The following is a 23,713-nucleotide window of genomic DNA, read 5'->3' on the forward strand; positions in this document are numbered from 1 at the left end:
ATCTGTATAATAATACCCCATCTACTTCATAAGGCTGTCATGCAGTTCACTAGAGTTGTTCATATCTGTTATTTCTTTTCAGAATCCTCTTACTAAAAGGTGAAATCTACTAATCTTACTTTCTGCCTTAATATGTTCTGAATCCTCTTGTKTATGTGGCCAATTTTGGTCTGCATGCTGAGTATTTTTGAGTCCTCTTAACWGTAGTTAAAGCACATTCTGCACAGCTAAATAACCATGGTTTGATGGAGTTCTTTTTCTTTACCATAATTAGAGGGTTTTAGATAAAATCTGTGGGTTTCTGTGACCCAGAATAACAGCTGCAGATGGCAATAAACAACTCAAAGTCAGCTCACATACTTATTGTGATTGTGACAGTTTAATTCTCAGCAGTGTAACAGTGCTAGTAACTTGGTTCTTTTTTTTTTTTTTTTCCTTTTTGTTTTCATTATATAAACTTAGGAAACATGTATTTCTTTTCACCATTGCCCCCTGGCTGGCAGGTACTCTGCTGGTATGCAATGACATCTACTGGCAGCCAGAAGTTTGCAAAATCTCCAGCACTTGTTCCTTTAGAGGGTTTCTCTGCCAAGATCCACTGGCAGTCGGGRAAGGAAGCATGTGAGAGAGATTTGCCAGCTTCATGTTTCTTCTGAAAATAAATTGGGGGCTGGGTGGGGGTGGAAACAGATTGTCGGTGATTCTGTAATTGATAAATCTTGTTGTTGGAATGCGGGATGCTCCTGAGAGTGATATTGCAGTGGACAGGTATGGATTATCTGCCTGTTAGGTGGAAAATAAAACAGCTTTCCCAGCAGTCTGGAGCACACTCTCTGAGGTGCAGCTTGTGGCCGGATGAATCACAGAGAGCTGAGGCATTACACCAGGTAATCTGGTGTCACTGGTCTGCCAAAAGTACCCCAAGCATTCCCTGCCCCTCTCCCTGCTGGTTAATCCATCCAGATAAGCAGACAGAATTTCCCCTTTCCACTGATCCAAGCTGTTGCTGGGCTGTTCTTGGTGATGKCTGAGAGGGTGCAGATGCCTCGCTCGTGGGCTCTCTGAAGGTGCAGCCGAGATAGGGCAGCTCAGGGTTTTATGACATTCTTAACTTGCCCAAGTGCAACCCTGGACACCTTTAAATTCCTCTCATGGGTCTCTCATCATTTTTCTTTAGCACTACCTTGAGATTTTTTGTCTCCCAAAGCCCACAAGGCCTTTTATCTCTGGCATGGGCAGAATGATGGTGTTTTGTGTCTCAGACCCTGCTGAGTAATCAATGTACATATAGTACTAAGTGCCAGATGAGGAAAATCTGAGGTTTTTTTTCACAGCAATTGTTTGTTTTCCTGCTGAAGGAGTGTGTGGATGCTCAGTGGTTGTTATTTCAAGGATATCTGATACATTTGGTATTGTGAGTAGTTTTGGGTCTCTGGAAACTGTTTTTATTTCTGTCCTTGTTTCTGGCTCCAAAGGAGATTTTGACTCAAGCTTTTCCCCTTGTACCTCAGCATCCAAGTAAAATGGGAAGAAGAATCATGACCTTTGCCATGACCTCTGAGATGAAAAATACCTAGGGAACAGCACTACTTTATAAAGAAATAGCAAAAAATCATGGAATAATTTGTGTTGGAAGGGACCTTAAAGATAATCTAGTTCCAAGCCCTGTGTCTGGCTGGATCAAAGAGATTTATAGTTTTGGCAAAGGCTTGTCTGAGCAGCCTCAGGTGTGTTTGGCAGTGAACAGCAGAGTATCACTACAAGTTATAAGTAGGTGGTGATGAGACTTGAGGCAGATGTTCTCTCCAGTTTGGAYGTGACATTTAAAGAGAGGTTGGAGAGATGTTGCTCTTGCAAAGAGCAATGAGAGGAATGATCAGTKATGTGGCAAATTTACCCAGCAGGGAGAGAATTAAAGGAAGGAGGGGAGGAATCATGGACTACATGATGCAGTTAATCCTGAGGAAAAACTCTATACTTATTTCAGTGAGGCACCAGAGGACAGCCAAAGGGGTGAATGTGGAATATCAGTAGCAGAAGATGGTTAAAAGCAGATCAGCACCAGAGTTTGGAGTGCTCTGACACATTACTCCTCTGCCCCAAAGTGCTCTTCTTGGAGCTACTGAAATTTTTGAGGGGAGATCTGAAGCATCAGAGACTTTCCAGAAGCTGAGAAAATGGAATTTAGAGATTATTCTTGCAAGAAAAAATATCAGCCAGTATGTGTCAAATCATCCACAAGACCAGAACCATTTTCTGTGTATTTTTTTTTCTAGATGTAAGGGCTTTAATTTATCAATGCCATGRTACATGACTGGGATGTTTTTCTGTTTCAATGAACATTCTCTCTGGCCCCTGGCAAGCTGTTTGTCTGGTCCTGAGCAGTGCCAGGTGCTGGCAAGGACCATCAACTTGTGCTTCAGAACAAAGAAGTTTTTGGAGCAGAGCTATGTTTTTCATATTTTAAGGTTTCTAATAAATGTATCTTTAATAGAATATTCTCTTGCTCCAACCCTGCAAACAAGAAAAAAATGGACTTTTGGGATCTATTAGTCCTACTTCTGCAAATGCAATGCATTGTACCACAATTTATTTGTCAGATTATTCCTCTGTCCAGTGGATTRTTTCCAATTATATTTTACCATTTCACCAATTCATAATGTTCAATCAAAAATAGCTCTGCAAACTCTTGACCGTTTCTTAATTTGAACATTTCAGCTATTGATTGAGCATCTCTAACTGTTGAACAGAAATATTTTAAACAGAAGAGCTCCCTCTTGTACTCTCCTGTGCTCTCTGCTGCATAGGAGCTTTCTTCAGTTGAATTTTCCACTTGGCTCAGCCTTGGAGATGAAGCAGCATTTCAGGAGCTGTCAGAGGTGTCTGACCACYCCAGTCTCTCAGCAATCACCTATGTAGGGCGTGAAGGAGTGTTGTGATGAGGAGGCAGATGATGTGAAGCTGATGGACAGGATTCTGGGCACCAGTGACAGCTTTGAAGTCTTTAGGATGTTTCTCTGTTTTTCTGAACTCTACAGTGACCTTGATTAGTGTGGACCTTTGCTCTCATGCATCTTTTCTCCTGCAGTACCAACCTTGTAGGTGACCGTGTGTCAAATTAACTACAACCCAGCTGCTGCTTTACCTATTTTCATGAAAATTTGGAGTGTCAGATTTCTTGAGAGAAATATGTTGGAATCTCTGAAAAATGATGCAGCTGCTCTCTCCAGAAGTGATCATAAAATGGAAAGTCAAGAAGGACCCCTCTGGTCTCATAGTGGGGTCCATGATATTTGTGGTAAGATTCMAGGCTTCAGAGAGCTTTTGAAAACATGGTCCTCTGAATTTCTCTTGGGAAAGTACCTTTTGAGTACAATTGGCTTCTATGTAATGGATTAAATAAAATCTCGCCTCTGTTTGAAATACAAAAAAATGACAATAGTTATCATTTAAACAGTTGTTTGCACTGGGTTGGATTTCCTGATAGTCCTGAAATACCTGTGACTTGTATTGACCCCAGATTATCATGTCCACATTACCATTCTGTTCATTAAATCAGCATATAATACAGAGACCCAGATGAGAAGATTTTATTAATTTCTTTCTTCTTTACTGTGGTGAAGTCCAAGTTGAGATGAATGTTTTATTTTATGTGGAAGCAGAAGATGAGGCCAGCTTTGGTGTCAAATTTACCAAGATATTAATGGGGTTTTAGCATCATTAAGCTAATAGAATCMTGCATCTGGGCACTGGAGAATGGCAGTCATTTGTGCTGCCTGTCTGGTCAGCAGCTTTGGAAAATGGAGCTAGGTGACATATCCACTGCAGCTCTGCCTCTCTGTTGATCTGCAGATCATCCTGTCTTTCCCTTGCCTCTCTAAGAAAAAAAAAAAAAAAAAAAAAAACCAAAACAAAAAAAAAACCCAACAACCACACCCCCCCCCACCTCAAAATGTCAAAATGTACAGTATGTTTCAATAAAATATTTATTTTGTCATTGGTTAGTTCCTTTGAATGGAGAAACCCTGAAAAGAAAGGTATTGCGTTCTTTCAGACCACCAGGTCTCTTGGAAGTGTTCTGAGACATTTGAACCTGAGGACCCCACTCCATTTGTGACATCTCTTCTGTCCTCCCACTTCACATGACTCCTCAAACCCTGGTGTCAGTTCAGTGTGTACCCATGTGTCTGCGGTRGGACAATTATTCATCATCTTCACATTTACTCTTCATGAACACCAAGCTGCCAAGTTAGATGCCAGCCAAAGAGCCAGGAGAAAGAATAAATTTGTGTTTAAGGCACTGACCAAGGGCACAGGAAGTCTGGAATGAGTTTCTGTCTTTGCCTCAGACTCTGGGACCCTCCATCCATCCTCTGCTTCACTGTACCTGTGACTCCTCGACCTCATGAGGTGACAGCAACATCACAGTTGCTCAAATCCCTTCTCATTTCMCAGGGCTGCTGTGAAGTTAATTAACAAAGGAGAGAGGTGTGTTAATGGTGCAGTGCCACCCCTGCACAGTTCAGTTTTACGTCTTGTTTCCTTTCCATCTTGCCCAATTGTTCAGTTTCTCTTCAGTTCTTGCTGTTTTGTCTCCTACCTTGGCTCTAGACTCCCAGTTTGTGCAGCTGCCAAAATGCTGAGTGTCTGATTCATGGGGTTCCACTTGGCAGACTTTTTGCAGATCTCCCAGTGACACCTCCATTGACATTTTGTGACAGAGTTAGAAATTTTAATTTCATACAAGCAGTAGAAAAGTGGCACTTTAATGTGAGATGTGGACCAGTTTGGAGGATAAAATAAATAAGATGTATGGATTTGACCTTGGAATGATCTGTCTTCTGTTGTCCGCTCTGTATGCTGAAGGAAAAGTCCAGTGATTTATTTGAATTTGACAGGAAAATGAGAATCTAACCATGTGTTTTGGACTAACTTTCTCCCATTATTATTTTTTTTTTTGTTTAGTTTGCTCTATTTTCATTAATGTAGGCCGSAACCCAGAGCTTCAAATAAAATATGTGATTATAGGCCACAGCTGTTCTCAAGTTAGAAGAAATATTTGTAAACTTGGCAGCTGCTTGAGGAGCTGCAAATGGAGGAAAGAAAAACATTAAAATTTGAGTGGATTGCTTAAAAACATCACTGAGGAATTTTTCCTTTATGTGCTTCTATGTCTTTCTAAGATCAGATAGTACTGAATTGTTCTATCTCTGCATCTTTCCTTGTACTTGCAGATTCCTTCCTCTCTTGGATCTCTTCAGAAAAAAAAAATTGTTATGAGGCTGGATATGGCAAAATCTGTGCACTAGTTTTTCCCACTCCGATGAAATGTATCATCTAGCAATTAAGGTTATTTTCTCAGTAATTTCATTGTTACCTCCACTCAGACATATGAGGATCTACATGGGATGTTGTGCTGGTTTCAGCTGAGGTAGAGTTAATTTTCTTCCCACTGGCTGGTGTGGGGCTGTGTTTTGGATTTGTGTTGATGATACAGAAATGTTTTTGTTATTGATGAGCAGGGCTTACACAGAGCCAAGGCCTTTTCTGCTTTTGTACGGCCACGCTGGGGAGGAAGTTTGGGGTGCAGGGGAGGAGCCACAGCCAGGACAGGTGACCCAAACTGACCAAAGGGATATTCCAGACCATAAAACATCGTGTTCAGTATATAAAGTGGGGGGAATAAGAAGGAAGGGGGAACATTTGGACTGATGGTGTTTTTCTTATCAAGTAACCATTACCTGTGATGGGGCCCCGCTCTCCTGGAGATGGCTGAACACCTGCCTGCCTATGGGAAGCAGGGAATTAATTCCTTGTTTTGTTTTGTTTCTGGGCACAGCTTTTGCTTTCCCTATTAAACTGTCTTTATCTCAACCCCTGAGTTTTCCAGCTTTTACCCTTCTGATTCTCTCCCCAGTCCTGCTGGTGGAGGAGTAAATGAGTGACTGCCTGGGGCTTGGCTGCTGGCTGGGGTTACACCATGGCAAAAGTGGATATAAGTTGGTCACAGACCATAAACATAGTATTCCGGTGAATCTATGGGGTAGTGGGGCTCACTGTAACACAAATGAGGTGAATCTTTGCACAACCTACAACMAATTAAGGTACATGTGCATAAAAGTGAGTACGAAGGGTTCACTAACCCAGAGCTGGAGTGATCTGGTAAATCCACAGGATGCTGGTGTACCAGGAAGACATCCTTCCTCAAATACAGAAATGCAATAATTCTGCTGATGTACACAAAGTAACAAAGGAATCCCTCTGGGTATATCTGTCCTTACCCAGATATGGTGGAAGCCAAGAGGAATATTTTTATTATTTATTATTTATTATTTATTAATCACACCAATATTGCAGCATCTGAGAGTCACCTGTGCTTTGAAGTTGCTCATGGTGTGGCATTTCCTTTGGTCCGTTGGGTCAGGACAATCCATGTTCCCATGTGAGCCCTGCTCTGAGAGGCCCCTGGAAGAACAGTACTAGAGGTTACCCCTTATTTTGTATCCATTGTGTGGCTCTGAATGTTTCCATTTGAAAGCAAATACAAAGAAATGCAAAATTCTATCCTTTGTACTGAATTCTGCCTAAACTTTTTGTTTTAGTATGACTGAGAAAACCTTCCTAATTTTCTTGCAGAATTGTTATCAATTCTTTGAGGAATAAAAGATGGACTTTTYAGAGTGACTTTTCTAGTGCTGCATCCTCAGAGCTTGCAGTATTTCATTTTTTAAGAACTTCTTAAGCCAAGCTTATTTATTACTGCAAATGCCTTATTTTTTTACAGCAAAATACCTCACAGTTACCACTTTCTGCACATTCAAGTTGTCTCCACAAAACTATTGGCTGAAAAAGTAAAAGATCCCATCTGAAGTGTAGAACTACCCCAGAAAATGTAGGCTAAGCCTGACGGAAGATGCCTTAGAAGCTTTAGTCCACTTCCCTCTTTATCAGTAGCCTCTTCTTTTTCTGGCGTTTTTCCTTTCCCTGGACCTTGTTCCCTTTTTATTCTGGTCCTGAGGCTTCTCCAGAAAAGGACAGCCTTTGAATTTCAGAGAGTCATAAAATCGATGGGTGACAATAGGGGTGCATGGTATGAACAGCTGAGTGTGGTTTACATGTTCCCACCTGATTCCCATTGTGYTGGAGCTGGGAGTGCAGCCAGTCTGTGGGAATACAGGGTTATGTGGATCCTTCTCAGTGGCACAACCAGGTTTGGCCTTTGTGCAAAGAATGTGATGGACTTTTGTTCCCCACAGCTCAGTGCCAGCTGCCAGAGCCTACCTGTTTTCCCAGTGTGSTCCATCCCAGAGTATTTGTGGTCTGTGTCTGCTTGGCTGCTATTCCACTGCCCTGTGCTCTCTGGGTCTGCTATTTCTTTCTTACATTTACACATTGTTTGCAATTTTAAATGGAGATTTGAAGCACAGTGGCTGTCATTTAATGTTTACTCACACCGTGTCCAGCAGTTACCCAAGCAGGGAACAAAGGAGTTGTTGCTGTAATTGAAGTAAATAACCAGAAAATAAGGATTGAAAAGCAGAAGTTGATATTTGTAGAAATATGTAGCTGTGTAATATGCACAGCCCACGGCAGTACATTACTTCAGTGCTTGCAGCACGTGCCTTCCCTTTCCTGCCTTGYTCTGCTTCCATCTGACTGCACTTCACTGCCACAGTGCAAGAAAACTCTTCTGCTTGCTTTGGAATAGATTTGCCAAATCTAGGCTTTTTTTGACAAATATTTTGTCAACTGTGAGCTAATGGCCATGTTTATTCCCTTGCTAACTTTGGTGGGAATGTTTGATGAAAGGCCACTGACTGTGCAGCTCAGAGGGGGAAACTCAAGTGGCTGGTTTTCCAGTGGGTTCATGAGCTGGGAAAAGGAAAGTTCTCCTTTAAATCTGCTGCCTTTCTTTGAGCCTAATTGCCAAAGCTGTAACATCCCCAGCAAGGAATCCTCTTGGTCTCTCTGGTTTCTTCCTTTGATAATTCTGTCTTTCTCTAACTGCAACTTTACATAGAAAGTAATTTCCAGGATAGATGTGGCAGCAGATCCCCCCACATGTTTTGGGAAGAGAGGAAAGCTCTTTTTCTAAACCAAGTGACCTAACTGGAGGGTCTAAGGGAAGGAACAGATACCTTTTGAGTGCACCAGAACTCCCCTAGGTCTTAGAAGTATGCCGAGCCCAATACTTGGGATTTTACCTGATTAAAAAAATCTGGTGGACAAGTGAAAAGAAAAGGTGATTGTTCTGCAATACAGTTCACAAAGTTAGCCAATTAAGGGGAAAAAAAATTGCTTAATGAAGTAAATTGCTGTGACAACATGACTCTGTTCTAGTTAGCTGCACCCTCAGCAGGGTTTTGGCAGCTGGCTGGGAATTTAGGGGTGTGAGYTGTTGGTTGCTCTCCCATCCCTGCCTGTCACAGTTCTTTTGGCCCCATGGAGCACAGCAGTACCAACGCCTCTCTGCTTTTCTTTTACCAAAGCTCACTTCTGTGAAGCCCCTGTGAATGTGAGCTTTTCGGAACAGACTATGTGATCTCCTCTTGTGCTTTTAAGGTTCAAACATCTGCAGAACCTGTCCTTATCCTGTGATGTTTTCCTGCTTACTGAGGGATACAAAACAGCCAGCTGGGGAATGGGATTGTTTAGCCTGGAGAAAAGGAGTCTGAGGGAGACCTTGTTGCTGTCTGCAACTCCCTGAAATAAGGCTGTAGCAGGGTAGGGTGGCAGTCCCTTATCCCAGGTACCCAGCAATAGGATAAAGCAAAAGGGCCTCAAGTTGTTTAGATTGGATCTTAGAAGGAAAATCTTCACTGAAAGGACAGTCAARCATTGGAACAGACTGCCCAGGGAAGTTAAGGAATCGCTGTCTTTGGAAGTGTTGAAAAAACACACAGATGTGGCAGTTGGGGACATGGTTTAGTGGTGACCTGGCAGTGCTGGGTTAATGGTTGGACTCAGTCTTGGAAGTCTTTTCAACCCTTAACGATTCTACTGGAAATCAGCAGCAGGAGCAGTAGAAACCCTTCCCACTCTGGTTGCTTCTGTGCWATTTTCTCCTTGGAGAGAAACTGGAAAAGCCGGTGGATACTCTGCTGTCCTGCATGAATACTTCTTTGAACACTTTACCTCAAACTTATTGAATGCTCCTAGGATTAATTTTAATTTCAGCTTTGCCAAGCAGTTGYTATTTCATGGAGGGGGAGAAAAAAAGGCAAGAGAAGAAGCTGATTAATTGGACCTTATGCAAACTCCTTTTGCGTTGCATAGAAAAGACACAAATTGTTCTACCTGTGTGACACATTTTGCCATGGAAAAGCAGTTCCTTCCAGTTATATTGACCTTTTAGAGCAGATGATTTCCTCAAAAACCACGCTTGCTGTTTGATGGGTTTTCTTTCTCATTAGAGAACCATTTGAATGTATCAGACCTGATTTTTATCACCAGCTGTACTGTAAGTTCTGCAGTGCTTCGTGAAGGTTCAGTTAGCAAGAAATGTGATTATAAAGGTGAAGATTTTAATTTGCATATACTGCACAGATACTTTTCAGATACTATCTTTAATTTACCTTTAAGTGACAAATAAATAAATGAACAAATAAGGTTGGATTTTGCCTTGTCTGTTGTTATCTGGAACCTTGCCCTAGCAATACATCCATCTAAATTTGCTGGACTAGACATACAAAAATAGTCTCAAATAAGATTTCATGTGGAAGAACTTGACCTGAATATATCTGCATATGTAGATAGTCCTAATGTATATACAGGCAACTTGGAAATATATGYATTGACTTCTTAGCCAATTTAATGCTCTTGCAAAAGTACTTTTCTGAACTAGTGAGTTTTTACAAAAGCAGATGGGGAAAAAGCTCTCAGTCTTTTGTCCTAATGAGAGCAGATAAAGGGAAAAAATTCTACATTTAATTTCTTTTTATTTTTAAAAAATACATGCCATTGGGAACTTGGCATTGTAATAAGTTGGGCATATCAAACTTCAAGTTTTGTSCTTTTAGAATGTGGCAACAGGAGGGTTTCTCAGGAAATTGTTGCTATGCTTCAAATGCTTTTATTTAACAAGGTTAGGTCTCTAACCTTATTCTTGGAAAACTACCATTTCTGGATGGTAATTACAGAAAGGAGGGGCAGGAATGCACTGGAATGGAAAACTGAAAGTGAACCTGTTCAAATATGGGCAAGTTACAGGTGACTGAGCACAGCATTGCTACAGCAAAGGTGAGAAGATGGACTCAGTTCTCAAGAGATGATAACTCACAGTCTAAAATACACAGTTATACCACAGAATGATATGGCATCTGATATGAGGTTTTTTTTTTCCATTGGTGTTTTAGGGTGATGAAGGACTCCCTGGCTTTCCTGGACTAAAAGGGGATAAAGGAGAAAAAGTAAGCCCAAGTCTTTATTAATTATCCTCTGAAAAGTTGAAGAGTTGATGAAGCTATTGTGTAAGTCTAATGAGAACCGACCCTCCTCTAAGTCTTTTGTTTTACTTCTGCATTTTGTTTTGTTTCATTTTGTGTAGGTGAGGTGCTAGGCAAAGGAGACTGATGTACCCTTCTCATCAAAGTGCACCTTAAGGTTTTTAAACCTACTGATGATGCTCAGGCACATTTGACAAATATGTGAAGAGCTCAAAGGCATGAACTTTGACTAAACTTTGTAAAACTCCAAATTATAAAACTATAACAGWACAGGAACTCAGTGCTAATACACACAGAAACACTAGTGTCTCTTCAATTTGAGAACACAAATAACTTTTGCACTGTGGTGGCCTTTAGCTGTTTATTGTGTCATCATCTTAGGAAAAAAAAAAAAAAATCTGGTACTGAGCTAGTTCTATGGACTAGCATTTACTTTGGACACAGTTGTCAGAAATCCCTTAATCATATTTTGCGGGAGGAATTTTAGGCATTGAAACTTTTTCCACCTCATAAAATAATAAGATGCCCCTTCAAGCAATACACAACAAACCAGCCCTGCATAATCACAGCCCGCAGTGGCATCTTACAGTGCCCGAGTCTGTTTCTCATTCAAGCCTTTTTTTATAACATATTTAAGAAGAAACTGCTGCAGTGCCTAGAAGTGAAAATACTGAGCCAGTTGCTCATTGTGTGTGTTGACTTGCCSGTTGTTTGTCTATTGTCTTTCCGTTCTACATTTGTTCTCTAAATTGCCAGCTGCAGGCAGTAAACTTGCCTTTTCCTCACATTTGCTGGGGCGCTACCAAACTCAACATATTTAGTTCTGTTCATCCTGGTGCATAGGAAGATTTTAAATGGTAACATTTTAAATTTAAGCAATGTTTGGCTTTCTGGTTTTTTTTGTTTTCTACACCTCTAAACATTCACAACTCTGGGATTGGCTTCCCAGTGGCCAGGGTCATTCCTGAGGAATGCTTGAATATTTCAAGACTTCTTTTCTGTTTCCTTTTAGGCTTGCTACTTATGTATATTATACCTTTGCCTAGAGGCTTCTGAGCTTTGGGATGGATGCTGCACAATGAAGGAGGAAAAAATAATTTTAAAAAGCAATTTTTTGAGATAATGGAATGGTGAAGCGAGAGGCTAAGGGAAGATGATATGATAATAYTAAGATGACTCAGTTGTTATGTGTCTAATTAGCTCCAAAGCTTTTATATTAATTTATTCTTAAATGAGTTAAGTGGCCAAGAATGCCTGGTTCCTCATTAGCAGCTCATCAATCGTCCCTAGTGTGTTAATGTCAGCAGCAGCTCCTCCAGAAACTGTAAATAATAAATGTTYGTGTTGAAATGTTTCTCCTGATTCCTTATTCTTGTCTTGATGCACTGCTCGTGTCACTGCACTTGCAGAGGGTGTTAATGCTGTGCTGATGATGACTCTGTTGTTGTTACAGGGTTCCCTGGGCTCGCCTGGCCCCCCTGGGAGAGATGGAGCAAAAGGAGAAGCCGTAAGCCTTTTTGTGCCTCCCATCTAATCCTGCTTTTCAGTGCAAGGCAGGCAGTGGGAATCAATCTGCCTTGAGTGGAGCATGTCTGGGGATTTGTGTGGCTGTTTTAGGAGCAGCACAAACAAATGGCAGGAGGTTAATAGCCCCAAAACTCTCCCTCATATGTTTGCAGCCATGGCAGGTGTCCTGTGGATTAACCATCGCTGCAGGCTCCAGGAGCAGCTCTGTTATCATTCATTAAGGAGGGAGCAGCCTGTGGTTTGGGAGCTGTTGGAAAATGCAGCTGCAGAGCCGGGCCACTTGTTTGATGGCCACAAGGAGYCCTTGGCTAGTGGAGCTGGCAGGAGTGCAGGGGACYATCTTRTGCTTCCACAGCAGGCAAGGGTTGRAAATRYKGGAGTCTTGGTCACAGAWGCAAGGACCAGAACTCCTCTTGTGCCTTGATAAAAACTAAGAGAAGAGGAGGAGGCATGGCGTTAGCTCAAGGAAGGATGCAGGGTACTGAATACTGCCTGTAAGAGGAGTACAGTTGAAACACAAAACTGCAAACACATTTTCCAATATCTTACAGAAGAGTATTTAGAGCCTTACATCCATTCCCCAACTTGATCACCATCCCTTAGAATTATCTTTGTGAACCCTCACCATCTCATTCACTGTCCATTCATGGCAGTCACTTGGTGGCAAGTGAAAGAGATTGGGAAAGGATTCTTCTTCTGGGAAAGGTAGGCATACAGAAACGGAGTGACACACAGAAGAAGAGCACTTTTCCTTACGTCCCATTTCTTCTTTGTGTTGAACTTGTCCTACTTCAGAAAACTGTGACAGTTTTCCAGTATTGCCATCAGAACTGATGCAACTTCATCACATCACACATGGCATGGGATTGGACAGTGACATACTTGTACTTGCAGAATCCTTTATAAGATGTGTTTATACACTACGATATGACAATTCCAGAAAAAAAATGCATTGTCCTGCCTCCAAGGAATCCATCTTTGAACACTGTTATCAGTGCAACTTAGGAAACTCATTTCTTGCTACTTGGTGGTGTTTTGAGAGCAGATGAAGAGCTGCTTCAGTTTYCATTTTGTTTCTTTCTGCTTTTCTTTTTGTGAGGAAAACACACTGTAAACTTTCAGATTTCTGTATAATGGTACTCAGGGTTGCCAATATTCCGAACTGCAAGTACTGAATGGTTTGAGCTATCCCAACCTTTATACAGTAAAGATTTKTGTTTACCAGCAATATTACTGTTATTTGCAGGGTGAACCAGGACAACCAGGAGCATTTGGACTACCTGGGCCAGCAGGTCCAAAGGTAAGCTTTCCATTTCTTCTTCACATGGGCAGGCACATATTTTTTTTCACTAAATTTTTATGTTTCTGTTGCTTGAGTTACTGCTTGTTTATGACATTTGATATTTTCACTCTCAATGAAAAAACCCAAAATGCTCTTTTCATCAGGGGTCTCCTAAGSTATCAACAAYTGTGCAAAGYRTGTAAAAAGAAGAAATACTTATTGYTCAATCAACAGCATAGCTGGAAAAGGCAAAGAAACCTGCTTTGGGGCACATAAGCCTTTATTTTTCATGTCTTCRGTAGCTTTCCTAACTCTCACAAAGATGCAGATGAGGATTATTATCCCTACTCCATGACTGGAAAAAAAAATCATGTTGAGATCTTTGCCTGGATGTCTCTGCCTATTTCTGGAACTCCAGTTTTGCACCAGTGAACAGCAGCTGAGTGATACAGAATTTGAGCCAGTGCTTATATCACTGGGTTTGCTTCAAACAAGGTGTTTCTGAATGTAGATCTGGTTAGACTTAGCTGAGCATCAGAAATGTGAATCTTGAAGAAGCAATTCTTTAATGTTCTTTTAAAGTCTTAGCTCTCCTTGCTTTGTTCCCTGGTTACTGAGGGTGTAAATACCCCTCAGGTGTTTCCAGTCTTGTTACAATACCAGAAGTAGATGGTGCATTGTGACAAGTGTGTTTTAAGGGGTATCATGCACAGAAACTTCAGTGCATCCTGTGAAAGGGCAACAATTGAATTGCCTGAATTAACTTCACCCAGTTCTTATTCCTGTACAAACCAAGACCTTTGAATATCTCATCTTTCTGGAGGAGCCATTCCTGGTCACCTAAACCTCAAACTGAGTTCACTGGTGCCTTTGTTCTTAAATAGAAGTTAAGTACCTGAGAACCTTTCTGAGTGTAACCTTGACYGTTACTTGGCTCTGTATGAGAGGATTCAATGAAGCAGATCATAGATAGATCCTCAGAGAACTCTATCTCCAAAATGTCACTATGTTTTTGTATAGAGGGAGATGTTCACCCTTTCCCAAAGTCCCATCAGGAGGGCATCAGAACCAACGGGGTGGCTCTGGATTAGCAGAAATACTTAGGAACATCCCAGGGTTCACTGTGAGAGCCTTACTGGCTCCAGCAGGGGATAAATGACACATGCAAAGCAGGGYTGGGCTGGGCTGTGTGGAAGCACACTGAATATTTTGCCTTTCAGTGGGATTTGGATCTTGGATGAAATAACCTGAATTTGTCACTCACAAATGCTTTTCAGCTACATCTCTCCTATCAAGTAAATAATAATAATAATAATAATAACTTTCTCTCCATCCTGCATGTCTCATGTGGTGGGATTACAAACCAGAAGGCTATATGATGTTCTTTGTGGCATAAAATTCCTTGCAATTGCTTTGCAAATCTTTTGCAAACCAAGCTAAACTGAGGCACCTACATCTACCTCAAGGTGGACTTGATTGTGCTCCATATTTCCCACCAGGTTCATCAGGAACATGCAGTTTGGCCAAGTAATRAGGCAGAGCTCAGACTATGGAGGGAGTTCAGACTTTTGGGCTGGGCAGAACAGCTGCTGGTGTGGCTGGACCTAAAGATTGAGTGGACACTGCCAGGTGCTCCCGGTGAAGATGTGAGCTTGGCCAACCCCAGTCTCTCACAACACCTAAATATAAAATGACTGTGTGTTTTCACAGTGACTTTCATTTACCTCAATGGATGCATTRGCTGTGTGCAGTGTCCTTGAGCTGGATTCTGGCCTGAGATATTTTTAGAAATAACCCTGACTCTGCTGACAGGGCTTTAAAATCTAAAATAGGAATCCACTCTCCTTTACTCCTCAGTATAAAGCCTGAGCACCTTGCTGGTGTGGAACAAGGTGTATAAGGATGGGTGAAGTTGGCAATTAGAGAGGTAGCATCTCCAATTACTGGTGTAATGATTGTTTGGAGGGTTTTTTTGCCAGATAGCTTATTTTTGTCATCAGCATCAATACAGCAGCTCTGGGCTGTACCCCAGGCTCCATGGAGAGCTACCTTGCAGTTTCTCTGGTTGGTTGGGTTGTGATCCTTCCTGGCTCAATCCATCTTCATTAGCATTGAGCCAGGCAAGCCCAGAGTGTGCTCAGCAATGATACCTGTGCCCCAGGAAATTCAGCCTCYTGTTTATCTCCTTGGCTTAGGAGCCTTTTGCTTCAGTGGGAATTGCCAGCACTTTCTTTTAAGAAGTTGACTTGTACTTTTTACAGGCCTCATTAATTGTGTGAAGCTTCCAGTAGCACAGATAAGGGTCCTTCAGACTTCTGGTAATGGGATTTCAGTCCAAAGAGTTATGGAAATGGCTGCTGAGCCTATTAAGGTACATGTATAGGTTACAGGAATTAAATGGCCTTGGTATTTCATCCCTGGTTTTACTGCTTTTGCTGCTCACTGATGTCCCCAGGAAAGATTGTTCCTAGCTCAATGTCCTCAGCATGAAATGGTGGGATTTGGTATGGTTTTTTTTTTCCTTTTTCATCAAACCTGGAGGGTAAACTTCACTGCTCCCCAAGAAGGATGTGTGATCTTGCTGGCTACAAGCTGGACACAAAGAAGTCTTATCAAAGTCACCCTTGTTCTGAGGTGTTGGAGCTTCTGGTTATAGAAATGTCATGATGGTCTGAGATGGCAAGAAATAGCCACTGGTCATGGGAGAAAACTCCTACATAAATATATGAGACCTGGCAGGTTAATTGAAATAGAATAAGTGGGTCYAGAGAGAAAGGGCCATAGCTCAGATCGTTCACTATATGATGTTATAGCACAAAAATAAAGTTTGGATTTTTGAGATCAGGTTCYTTAGCCTGTAATACCCTGCAGCAAATATTCAACCTTTTCCATCTTTTTCCCTCTGTATCTCTAATAAAAGGATAAAGAGGTTTTTTTGTGGTTGTCATTGCTGTGGCACAGACATAGCTATAGCATTCCCATCTGAACTGACAGTTATCTGCACTTAATAGAAAAAGCAGAGGGAGAGGGGAAAAAAAAAAAATCAATCCTTTGAAATAAAAAGTATTAGGTAAGAGTTTCATTTTGACAAATTCCCTTCTTGCTTGCTCGAGCTGTCGAAGGTCTCACGCTTCTCTGGTTTACCAGACATGATCTCAGCCCAGGCCTTGAGTGGGTTCAGCACAGCTCATCCAGACATACCCAGTTTCTCTGTAACTTCTACTGTGTGTTWAAACCACGTTTTATATAACAGTACTGAGCTGGACTTTTATAATTTGGACAGCTTGGAKCAGGACTCTGTTTCTCTTGGGGTTTTGCCTAGACTTTGGTAGCAGTATTTTCCTGAAGGATGAAGGAGAGATTTAGGTGCCTGCCTGCTGCTCTCCCTCTGCTATTAGAAGACTTGCAATGCTTCCTGACCTTGCAGAGGTTCTCACATGTCTGATGATGTAAAAAWCCCAGAGCCACCTTTGCTTGTGCTTGAACCTTACTCTTGTTAACCTGCATTGAGGAAAAAAAAAAAAAAAGCCTCACTTCTGCTACTAATTCATTGCAAACACATCTTGCATTTTAAATTTCATTATCTTTTTAATATGAAAATTTTAATAATATGAAATGTAGAAATTAATTTTAAATTATTTAAAATTAAAATCTCTATCTCAYTTAAAATCTTTTAAAGCTTTATCCATTACAACCACCCAATTAGGGTTAGACAGGAGTTAGACAGATGAGGGTGGTGGGAAAGGGGAAATTACATAAGTAGGAAAATAAACAGTCAAAAAGGTCATATAAGGTGCCAAATCATTTCTCTACGTCAGCTTGCCAGGCCCAGGCTGTCTCCATAGGATGGCTCCAAGGGCTGAGCCTATTCAGCTGAGGATYCATATAATTTTATAGCAKTGTAAGACACATAAAAGCACACAGKGAGTGCTCTCCATTTCAGTGTACATTCTTCAGGGAGATTCAGTGTRCAAGCACCTGAAGGACTGATGATGTGTACATGATCCTCTTGTATTTTTTCTTATTATTAAAAATAAACATTGGAAAATGTAGTTCTAACCTGTTTCTTTTAATTTACTCTTCAAAACAGGAAAACTGGGGTCATTTTGCAGCAATGCAAATCTTTGCTTTGTTCCATTAACACTGTGTTCAGGAGCCAAAACAGTTGTTGTGTGTGGCAACTGACATTGCCAAACCTTCTGAGACAACCTGTAGAGAAACTTGACAGGACAATTTGCCTTCGTAGGTCAAGTCTGAAAGCAGAAGGATAAAACTTGCTAATGTCTGAGGGGACAGGGGAAAATACTGGGGTGTCACTTTGGTTAAGTAGTTGGACAGTCAAACATTACTCTCTTATTTGCACTGAGAGAGTCAAGAAGCCTCAACAGCTCAACATGAGCCTGGAAGAGCAACTTAAATTTCTGACTATTTTATTGTTCTTTCATGTGAAAGACTTTCTGGTGTTTTACTGTATCTCAATTTCTTGCCAGGGATCCAAGGGAAAACAGGGTCCTCCCGGAATTAAAGGCTATGTAGGTGCACCGGTAAGTCATGGCTTTTGTTCAATTTCTAATGCTCTAGAAACTTTCTTTACTTTTTCAGTGTGYTCTGCCCAGCTATATTTTTTATTATTAAGCAGTACATGGTCTGTCTGCCCACTTACCTGTACTATGTCCAAGTGGTGGAATTTTCTTGATTTCACTGAGTTTCTTCTGTCTTCTTTAAATGAGAACAGACCTGTAGTYGGTAGAGGTGTCAGCAGAAAGGATTTGATTACTGAGATAAGAGCTGCTGATTTTGTGATGCTCCYACTGTAATGCAATTGCTTTGGTCTGTGATGATGCACTCTTTATATGGTGCTTGAAAACWTCATCAGAACACCAAGAAAAAAATACCACCTCTCAGAAAGTTTTCAACCATATTTTCAAAACTCTCATGGAATAATCTTTGGGATCAGGGGAAAAACCTGCATTGAAAGAATAGACAATAAGACCAAAATAAATTAGGTTCTATCCAGTTAGCACCTTTGTCTTGTGGTCCTAATTTGGTAAGCAGCCTTTAAGATGATGTTGCAAAGGCTGACTGGATTTTCTGAGATTTGAGGACCTTGATGGGTTGGGGGCACTCTCCACAGCTGGGGGATGAAAGGATTGTGAGCTGCCCTGATGAGACTTGGGGGGCTGGTGGATGAAAAGCTGGACATGAGCTGGCAATGTACACTCACAGTTCAAAAGCACCATGGGCAGCAAGTGAGAGGAGTGATCCTCCTCTTCTGCTCTGCTGTGGTGAGACCACACCTGCAGGGCTGCATCCAGCTCTGGGCTCTCAGCACAGGAAAGATTCATGGACCTCTGGGAGCAGGTCCAGAACAGGGCCATGGCAAAGGTAGGAAGACTGGAACACCTCTCCTGTGAGATAAGTTAGAGTTGAGATTGAGTTGAGATTGTTCAGACTGGAGAAGKCTCTGAGGAGATCTTATTGTGGCCTTTCARTTTTTAAAGGAAGCCARAATTTTARCAAGATCTGTTGTATTAGKACAAGGGATAGTGGTTTTAAAGTAAAAGGGATTAGATTTAGATTAGATAAARGCAGYGAGATTTTACTGGGAGGATGGTGACACTCYGGAGCAGRTTGTCTGGMGCGGTGGTGGATCCCCCATCMCTGAAAACATTCAAGGCCAGCTTGGACTGKGCTCTGAGCAACCTGCTMTAGTGTAAAATATCCCTGCCCATTTAGATGATTATATAAATAATCCTAAGGGCCAAATATACCCAGACATGGAGCTCCYATTAGCTTGAGATTAGACTCCACTATGGTATAAAGTAAACTGAAGTTTCAATTATTAGAGCAAGAAGCACTTTAAGCTTTGGCAGTTTTAGAGAGGTCRTTTCTGACTGAGCATATTTGTCTCTGTACAGCTATTAGTTGATTGCTCAGTTTCCACAATAAAGGTAAAATGCAAGTTTTTTGCTGAGCCAAGGGGAGGTGAAATCCCTTTGTGCCCATTGAGTCGATTGTCTGTGTTAGTGCCACATCAAACCAAGCTCCAGTAATGTTTCTGGTGTAGCTGGGAGGAGATGAATTATGCAGTCCTGAGGAACACTGGCATTGGATTCACAGCAYAAAAATGTGCTGGGCCCCAGGACASAGTGCATCTAACCTTTGCCAATTCTCAAAGCTACCTGCTGTCTGCCTGGCTACCACATCCAAACCCACCAGGAATGGGAATTCTTGCTTGTTTATGTGATAGGTTTTCTCATCAGCATTGTCCTCTACCAAAGCTCTCATTGTTTACAAGAAACATGAAAAATGCAGAGCACTGGTTGTTTTCCAGACCATCTGCAGYGTGGTGTGTTCCCTGTCCCTCCACTCTGCTGTTGGCAGGAGGGTCATGTGTCTGCAGGCAATATAATATTACAGATGTTCTTGGGCTCACAAGCAGTCCCTGCTCTGTGAGTCTGCTTAGACCATGCCTGCGGCCAACTTTGAGGACTGGCAACACAGAAAATGTCCTTGAGGTTCATTTGAATAGCTTGTGCAGATGTGCACACTGATTTGGTGACTAATTACAGAAGGTAACTATGCCTCTACTTGGATTTAGCTCTRTAATCTCTGTTTCTTTTTATTTTTAGGGTCTACAAGGAGAAAGAGGAGAAAAGGGAACACGAGGAGACAAGGTATTCCTGCTGCATGCTAGGAAAAGCCAGGCCTTTCCTTTGCCCATTAGGTGAGGTGGGCTGCCACCAGCAGCTCTGGAGGGGGTTGAATGATGGAATTTCCTCACTGTGCTGCACTTCCAAGTGCTCTCCACCTGCCATGGGTGTGCAGGAGGGCTTTCTGGATCTGTGCTATCTACTGAGCACACATTGAGGGAATTCTCAATGTAGATTCTCAATGTGTGTAGCCAGGGATGGGGGAAAGAGAGGAGGAGAGGAGTGAAGGTTGCACTGTAGAGATCTGGAAGGGTGTCCACATTGTGTGCAGCACCTGGGAGTTGAGAATGATCACTGGCTRCCACTGACCAGGTCTGCATCCTGCATTTTCTCATCTCATTCCAGTTTTTCACATTATCCAGCTTCCTRTGTTTTTTAATTCTCCCATTCCCATAAACTCAGTAGTAGTAGGTACCAGGTAGCTGGTGCTACATTAGCTTCACTCAAATGGAGCTGCTTTCCAGTTCCATGATCTCTCATGACTGGGAATAGCTGTTTTATAGAGTACAGGTCACGCTGGGATTTGAACAATATTTGTAGCTCAAGGAAGAGACCAAGTGCTTATGATACCTAGAATAGGCATTTAAAAGGAGAACTGGGCAGGCACAATGCCTTAGTTRTTTCAGTTTGCTCACTGTGTTCAGATGGGCACTCACTTCTGCTGTAGACCTTCCTGGAAGTGCTCAAGGCCTACCCTCCCCCCGGTCCCCCCAAAAAAAAATGTCCTGTCTTGCTCATGACTGAAGCTGGTCCTGACACAGGTTTATGCCAGGGAGAGTCTGGCAGTTTTGCCTGTATTTGTGTAAAGGAGGCAGTGATCCTCTTGCTGGCACAACTTTGTTCCTCTTTCACTCTCTCCATCTTCTTCTGGAGACGAAACCCAACCATTAACACCAAACTATTGTCTACTGGGAAAAATTATCAATAGACTGTTAGTGTGAGATATTGTGTTTGTCTTTACCAGCAGCTTTCTGCTGTTTCTGATGAAGTGGCAACAATCATATTTTGTATTACCTATCCTTGTTATTGCAGATAGAGCAAATGGCTGGATTGTWCTTTATCTTCCTCATGCTTTTCCCTCAGCCCCTTGCAGAACTGGGTAGGTGTCCTGTGTCTAGCCAATGCCTCGACTGCTTTTCCAGAGGCAACATTGTCTAATCTGCTGGAGTATTTGGCTCCTGGAAGAAAATCCATCTTTCTGACATCACTGTGATGGGAGAGGAAGCTAGAGCTGTGTGTGGGCAGGCAGCTGACTAAGTAGAGAATTAAAGTGAGGAAGACATGAATTAGGTTTTGTTTCATTAGAAGGATCTGCACAATTAGAGGTTCCCACCATCATTTTTTTTTTTTTTTCCTGAAGCAGCCAAATCTCTGCTACAACAATTGTGCTTTGATTTTTTTCAGGTTTTAATGATGGTCTCAGAGAACCCACTGTCTTTGCTTTAACTTTTACCAGTCAGTACTACTGTGAAAACAGTGGGCGTAAAGTCGGTGGGCCAAATATTTTCTTGTCTGCTCTTCAGTCTGTAACTTGAATACTGACACCTACGCAACCTGTGTTTCTTTGTGCCTGAGGAGAAAAGAGGTTATAATATCAGACGGGAGCACTAGTTCAGGCACTGAGTATTGCTCTGTCAAGTCTTCACCCTTACTACCAAAAAAAGGTCAAAAGTATTCTGTGATACATTTTGTTGCTTTATTGATATATCCTGRGACCTTGGATGTGAATGTTGAGGTTCTGTAGTGAAGTTTCCAAATCCAGTAGTACTCATTACCTTTACTATAGGAAAAGCACTGCACCCTATGAGGGATTTGCCATGTCCTTTTGCATCCAATGAGCTCATTGAGGACCCCAGGACAGACTCACAGAGACAAATATGATGCACTTGCCTGCCACCATAATCCCCATTTGTATGTGATACTTGATACGTTGATTTAGGCATTTCCAGCAGTTCAGTGTGACAAGGGGCAATGCTTTTGCTGCATAATCCTGTGTCCCTCCTGTAAACCCTTGTCTATTTTATTGAGATGGGATTGTGTAAGGAGGCAGCAGAGCTGGTCTGCTGCTGCCAGGTCCCCTCTACAGGGTTTTTTTTTTTTCCTCCTCCAGCCTTTTCCATGGCCCTATAGACTCTGGGTAATCATTTTTCCAACAAATCATTTCATTTTCTAAACAGCAGAGGTCAGAGAGCAGCACTGAAGTTTYGGCAGAATTGTCATTTCCCCTGGTTGCTTGTGACTCTTCACCATTTTGTTCCAGTGGTTAAAAGAAGAAAAAAACAGTAGAASACAAGAGAAGGAAATGGAGTCTTAAAGTGAAAATTTGAGAATGAAATTTTAATGTGTTTGTTCTTTCTGTTGGTAGAAAAGTACCTTTCACTGAGTRGCCTTATTTAAAGAATGGAAAAATAATAAAAAACACTTATAATGACAGAATTTTCTGAAGAAACATCAGAAAACACAATCGTTTGGAGAGTTTTCAAATAGCTTTTTTTTTGTATTTGCTTGTATAAATAATACATTTGCCTTTCCCAGCCCCCACTGGTAACAGTAAAAACACCACCACTTTTCTGTTTTGGCAGCTAAACCAGCATGTGTGAAGTACTCATCACTGCAGTGTATTGATGTTAAAAATTCTCCTGGGAACACACTGCACATTTTGTCAGCAATATACCAGGCTGTTGCTTACTGAAAGTCTTAAATTCAGGATATTTGTAGTTCAGTCAGTGGAAAGGAAAGCATTAATGTGGAAACTATCACCTCCAAATCAAGTGGRTCTGGGTGTCTGACACTGGTTTTCAGCTGCTTTCTGCAGGATATGGGTCTCTCTAATTTCATTCCTTGAATACATAATTTTGTAATAATGTTTATGTTAGAAGGTTGACTTGCTAAGGAGGAAAAATAAACAGTGACTTGCAAATCCATTTCTGACCTGCCAAATCAATGTAGTTTACAAAAGAAGCTAATTAAATCCAGTGCCTTAAGTGTGGGTTTGCAGGTAATAACAATGGCCTAACAGGSTTTAAGAGATATAAAAACATTTAAAAGGTAGCATAAAACTATTAGTTTTCTGTCACTGCTTGTACTTGAAGAATTTGTTTTTACATGCACATTCACATTAACATTGGCACTGTGTGTGTGTTTCGCAGTTTATATTCAGCTCTGTGTGAAGGATCCAAGCAGAATCTGTGTTTCATTTTACAGAGTTTTAAGGATTTTGCAGAATACAAGAAAGTCCCTGTTTCTAGGAGTTTTTAAACTAAAGAGGCCAGAATGGTCAAGGGCCCCAACCTGCAGGAGAAAAGTGAAGTTCAGYAGAAGTATATAATGGATACAGTTATCTCTGTTAAGCTCAGTTATAAAATATGAAATATGCTGAGCTTGAGTATGGAAGAACAGTAGAGATCAGAGTCAGAATTCAAAATTATCCTGTAAACACAATGCTCCAAAGCAGAAGATGACATAGAGAAGGGGCAGCTGCAGGAAGTTTCATACACATAGGACAGCAAATCGCAGTTATGGATTGGGAACAACTGATCAAGGAGCTCTCCTGTGGAAGGGGGTTGATGTAAAGTAAACATTATCCAGGGATATAAATAGAAGAATAGTCTATGAAACATGAAAACATACTTCTGCTCAAAGTTAGGCTCAGCTGTGTTAAGTTTCATACACCTAGCTACAGTGAAGATGTGGAAAAATTGGACACTACACAAAGGGGAACAACAAAAATGATCAGAGGACTGCCA

General features: G+C 41.5%; 1 protein-coding gene across 1 annotated transcript in view; it reads left to right on the top strand.

Annotated features, from left to right (window-relative positions):
• Window positions 1–23,713, top strand: part of COL22A1 (collagen type XXII alpha 1 chain) — a 191,134-nt gene that overhangs the window by 77,297 nt on the left and 90,124 nt on the right. Inside the window, exons 12-15 of the mRNA XM_057369171.1 lie at window positions 11,899–11,952; window positions 13,219–13,272; window positions 17,745–17,798; window positions 19,887–19,931. Of these exons, the coding sequence (XP_057225154.1) occupies window positions 11,899–11,952; window positions 13,219–13,272; window positions 17,745–17,798; window positions 19,887–19,931 (207 nt within the window). The remainder of the gene's footprint in view (window positions 1–11,898; window positions 11,953–13,218; window positions 13,273–17,744; window positions 17,799–19,886; window positions 19,932–23,713) is intronic.

Source organism: Malurus melanocephalus, unplaced genomic scaffold, assembly GCF_030028575.1.
Source record: "Malurus melanocephalus ecotype Western Australia unplaced genomic scaffold, MMel_1.1 scaffold_104, whole genome shotgun sequence".
NCBI lineage: Eukaryota > Metazoa > Chordata > Aves > Passeriformes > Maluridae > Malurus > Malurus melanocephalus.